Source organism: Austrofundulus limnaeus, unplaced genomic scaffold (genome assembly GCF_001266775.1).
Source record: "Austrofundulus limnaeus strain Quisiro unplaced genomic scaffold, Austrofundulus_limnaeus-1.0 Scaffold108, whole genome shotgun sequence".
Classification (NCBI taxonomy): Eukaryota; Metazoa; Chordata; class Actinopteri; order Cyprinodontiformes; family Rivulidae; genus Austrofundulus; species Austrofundulus limnaeus.
In genome coordinates this window covers 1330780-1334962 of record NW_013952510.1, presented here as the reverse complement: position 1 = coordinate 1334962, position 4183 = coordinate 1330780, and the positions used below count along the sequence as shown (strand labels likewise).

At 37.1% G+C, this 4183-nt stretch overlaps 1 protein-coding gene across 1 annotated transcript in view; it reads right to left on the bottom strand.

The window, feature by feature from the left end:
* Positions 1-4183, bottom strand: part of LOC106521423 (protocadherin-15) — a gene marked incomplete in the record, with an annotated part of 194164 nt that overhangs the window by 159704 nt on the left and 30277 nt on the right. Inside the window, 1 exon segment of the mRNA XM_014013980.1 lies at positions 2077-2227. Within this exon segment, the coding sequence (XP_013869434.1) occupies positions 2077-2209 (133 nt within the window).

Sequence of the window (4183 nt, the reverse complement as noted above, 5' to 3'; positions counted from 1 at the left end):
CACACACACACACACACACACACACACACACACACACACACACACACACACACACACACACACACACACACACACACACACAGAACAGAACAGAAACATTTTTGTCCGCCATCGCCTTCTGGCAAAGGGAGATCATTTAGTTTTATACCACATGATCTAATCCCTTTGCAGATTTTCTCCGTAACTATTATGTGAAGTCTGAATCAAATTTCTATTTCTAACTTTAGTCTGTAATGTTTTATAGTTGCACAGTGATGGGTTAGGCTCTGATATGCCCCAACAGGGCAACAACACTGTGGGTGTGAAGCTGCACTCAGGCACAGAGSTGTGCTTAAGTGTTAGAAACTTTCAGATTCTTCTCCATCATGCGGTWCCATCAGGGACATGTCTGATCCATCCCAAATTCATTCTTTGGCCCCAAACATWCAGTTCAGAGTCATAAAGAACCGTCTTCAGAGACAAAAAAGGAGTCCTGCAGCAGATGGTGTGGCCCCTGCAGAGTCCTGATCACAACTTCATCAAGTCAGTGTGAGATCACATAAAGAGACAAAAAACAACTGAGACAGCCACAGAAAAGTTTGTTCTCTGGACAAATCTGTACAAAATGTTTATAGACTTGGTAGCGACAAAAATATCTGTTCGCGTATTTGATTATCATTAAAAATGGAAACAAACAAAAATAAATAAATCAGTTTCAGCCTATACTGTATTAAACTTCTAAATTAGGACGTGGAAGCATAAATAAGCCTTTGTTATTTAATTATTATTGTAAATCTGCTCACTGGTTTGTATAAACTCTGAAATATGTTTTATTAGGATAATTACAAGAACATAGTTTTGAAACATCAGTGTTTATACTTCTAAATCCACAAATAAAAGCAGCAACAAAATGAACATTGTAGTTCCAAAATAAACATAATGATCTAATCCCAGTGAAACAACTATCGCCTGTTTTATTTTTTTAAAGGACAGCATGAATGTTTAATTGATGATTAAAAATATATATTTTTCTTATTTTATTAGCAATTACCACAGCAGAAATCACAGCCAGGGAGTTGGCACTGTAACCAGGGGAAAACTGASGCAACAAAACAGGTCGACAATTTGTTCCTGGACTGCCCGTTCTTTACACAAAGCTTTTTTTTTTCAAGTACATACAAATCAGGTCATTCTGAAAGACATTCTCACACATATAGTCAAATCTGTTTAGCTTTTTTCAGGTATGGCTTCCTCACCAGAGCCCTTGTGCAGAATGAACGAAGAGCCATAGAAGCTAAAACTCAGGACCATCAAACTGCACTTTATATTTAAATAAATTTAAACAGATTTAATTACACTTTAATTTTTTTTGAAATTACACATTAGGTCTTTAAAAAGATATACGGAGCAAACAAGGACACTCGTCATCACACTGCCTCATCCTCTAAGAGTTCTCTTGACAGGTTTTTAAGTCGCCCTATGTCTCTTATTTACATTATTTTTTTAACTTGTGTTGACTCTTATTTTTAGTTCTGTTGTATTTTAAAAACATTTTCCATCTGTTCATTTCCTTCACTTTCATTTCAATTCTTTTTTAATCCATATTTATTTTACAGATTTTTTTCTCACAGTTTATAATCGTTTCCTTAAAGGAAACTGTTTTTTTATGTTACTGTTGTTTGTCTGAACCACTGCATGGATTTTAGCTACGTGGCCTTAGCAAACACAAAAMATGACTATAACTCGGTCATTTTTAGAGATACTGAGATGTTGTCATTGCTGAGAATGATTTACAACGCATACTCTGAGGATGATATYTTTTCATTAATCGCACCAGTTCGTGCATAACGTTATTTTTTTAGGTTTGGTGAAAAGGACTACGGCTCCATCATTTTTCAACATAAGCCATATCCAGAACTTTTATCTTAGAGTTCCCTCCATTTTTTTAAAATTATTTGTATTCTTTGCCAGATAAATGACATGCATTTCCTATTGCACGTGCATTAATTAGAACCAAAAGGAGAAGTAGAGTTAAAAGACAGAACAATGAGACAAATTGGRCAGGTGTGAGAAGATGCAAAAAGAGACTCATTTTACCTTCTGTGTCCTGGCCAAGGCAGGTTGATAGTAGCAACAGATGAAGGACTCCCGTTCTCATCACATTCATCCATCTGACTTGGCCCCATGACAGTGGGCCCATTAGGCACACTCTCACCATCTTCACCACCATGCTTCACCAAGCATCCAGCTGTGCAGGGAGGGGGGGAAGAGACACATGAATGCAGGTTAGTCTCAGTCGTTAATCCCATTTCTAGCTGTGCTAAATTGAAAGTAAAAGCATTTAAATGTCCAGTGGCCTTGATTTTCCCACGCTTCCATAGAGGCAACACACTTCAGCTCACGCAGAAACTGCTCACATGCATTCATTTCTAACAATTACTCATGTTTCATGTGTCTCAGCTGCCTGCACTCTGTCTCTACAGATGTAAAAAAAATTCTCCATATTGACAGTTTCAAAACACCAAATCCCTATGGTGAGATGCCCTCCCAATCTAAAGCTCTGATGGCATTTAATATTCATTTTGAGGCTGCACTGCAGACTACAATCCAAAGTCTTTGATCAGCCTTTGTGCTCATGCATCAAAGTAAATTATTGTTTCGCAGCCAACAAAATGAAAAATATAGAAACCTGTGGATGATGATAGAGAGGGAAATATTAAGTGCAAAGTAAAATGCCAGAGGTGCCAGCAACATCTCAGATCACACGGTGTAAAATCTGCCGCATTTGAAATGTTATACGGAGGAGCGAGCGTGACAAAAATACATTTAGCTGACGTGTGCTTATGCGTGAATGCATGTGGAGCTTTTCTATATGTTCATCGTTTAGGATTTAATTAATTGTGTCTTTTAGGCGCAGCAAGCACGGAAAATGGAAGGTTTCAGTGAAGTTCAAGCAACATGTTTGTGCTGCCCAAGAGTGTATAAATTGATATTTGATTGCTTGCAGCTCAAACTCATTTCACATTATGACTGGCCATTTACTCATTTTCGTAGAAATTACAAACAAAAGTGAGTTTAGAAGAAGAAGCAAGAGAGAAAACATCCTCGGGTCCTCAGCACAGGCTTAGAATGAGTTCATTTCTTATGGAGTGTATGTGTGTGCTGCAAAAAAAAAAGTATGTATGTGCTGCAAGTTTTACGTTATTCAACCAAGAAAATCAATCTGGGGAATAAAAGTGAGTAAGGCCAAATCCTATTTCACTCCTTTTCCTATACTTTTTAGCAAGTCTRTGCTGAAAGGAAAGGTGTCTCAATTCTACTTTTGGTGCAACAACAAAAGGTGCAAAACATCAAAACTCACAAATGTATGGCTTCTGAGAATGATCTTTGAAAAAAAAAACATGTTTCCAATGTTTAGTGGGAAAAAATATTCTTCTAAATTAAATATGATTTAAATCACATTTACATGGATCTGCTGTAGTTTCCATACCAGGCAGTGTTGCCAGATAGTACCTGGTGCAATTGTCCCATATGTACTTGATGTTATGTGATGCTACAGCCATCGTTCTTTAGATTTTATTATTATTATTATTTTTAGATTTTATTAGCCTTTATTGTCCCGCAGAGGGGAAATTAATTCTCTGCATTTTTACCCATCGCAYATGTGAACACACATGTGGGCTRCCAATCACAGCACCYGTGGAGCAGCTGAGGGGTTAAGACTAAAGGTCTTGCTCAAAGGTCCAAAGTGGGGCTGGWTGGTTTGGGGAGTTGAACCRGCGACCTTCTGATCACAGACTCATCTATTTGACATCTCTTTTGTTTACTTAAGAGAAAACCAAAAATGGTTTATAACTGACTGCATATAGAGATATTGAAACAATGTCTCATGTCACAAAAACATTTTATTTGATGCTCTTGGTGACTTCAAATTAAGGTCCCAGGGGTAGGTGTATGATTAGGGGTCATAATCATGAAATTATTTTGTCTTAACATTGACAACTTTAAGGAAAATAAAATAATCTCCATTGACACATAGCTTTTATGTCAGCATTTAAAATGATTAAACCTCCAGGATCAAACGTAAAACTAGATACTAGTAAAACTAGCGGTAACATAATGATCCCCGCACGCACAAAAGCACCAGAACTAAGAAGTATTTATTCCTATTAAATGTCATGCTATCAGATGCATCGCAAAATTG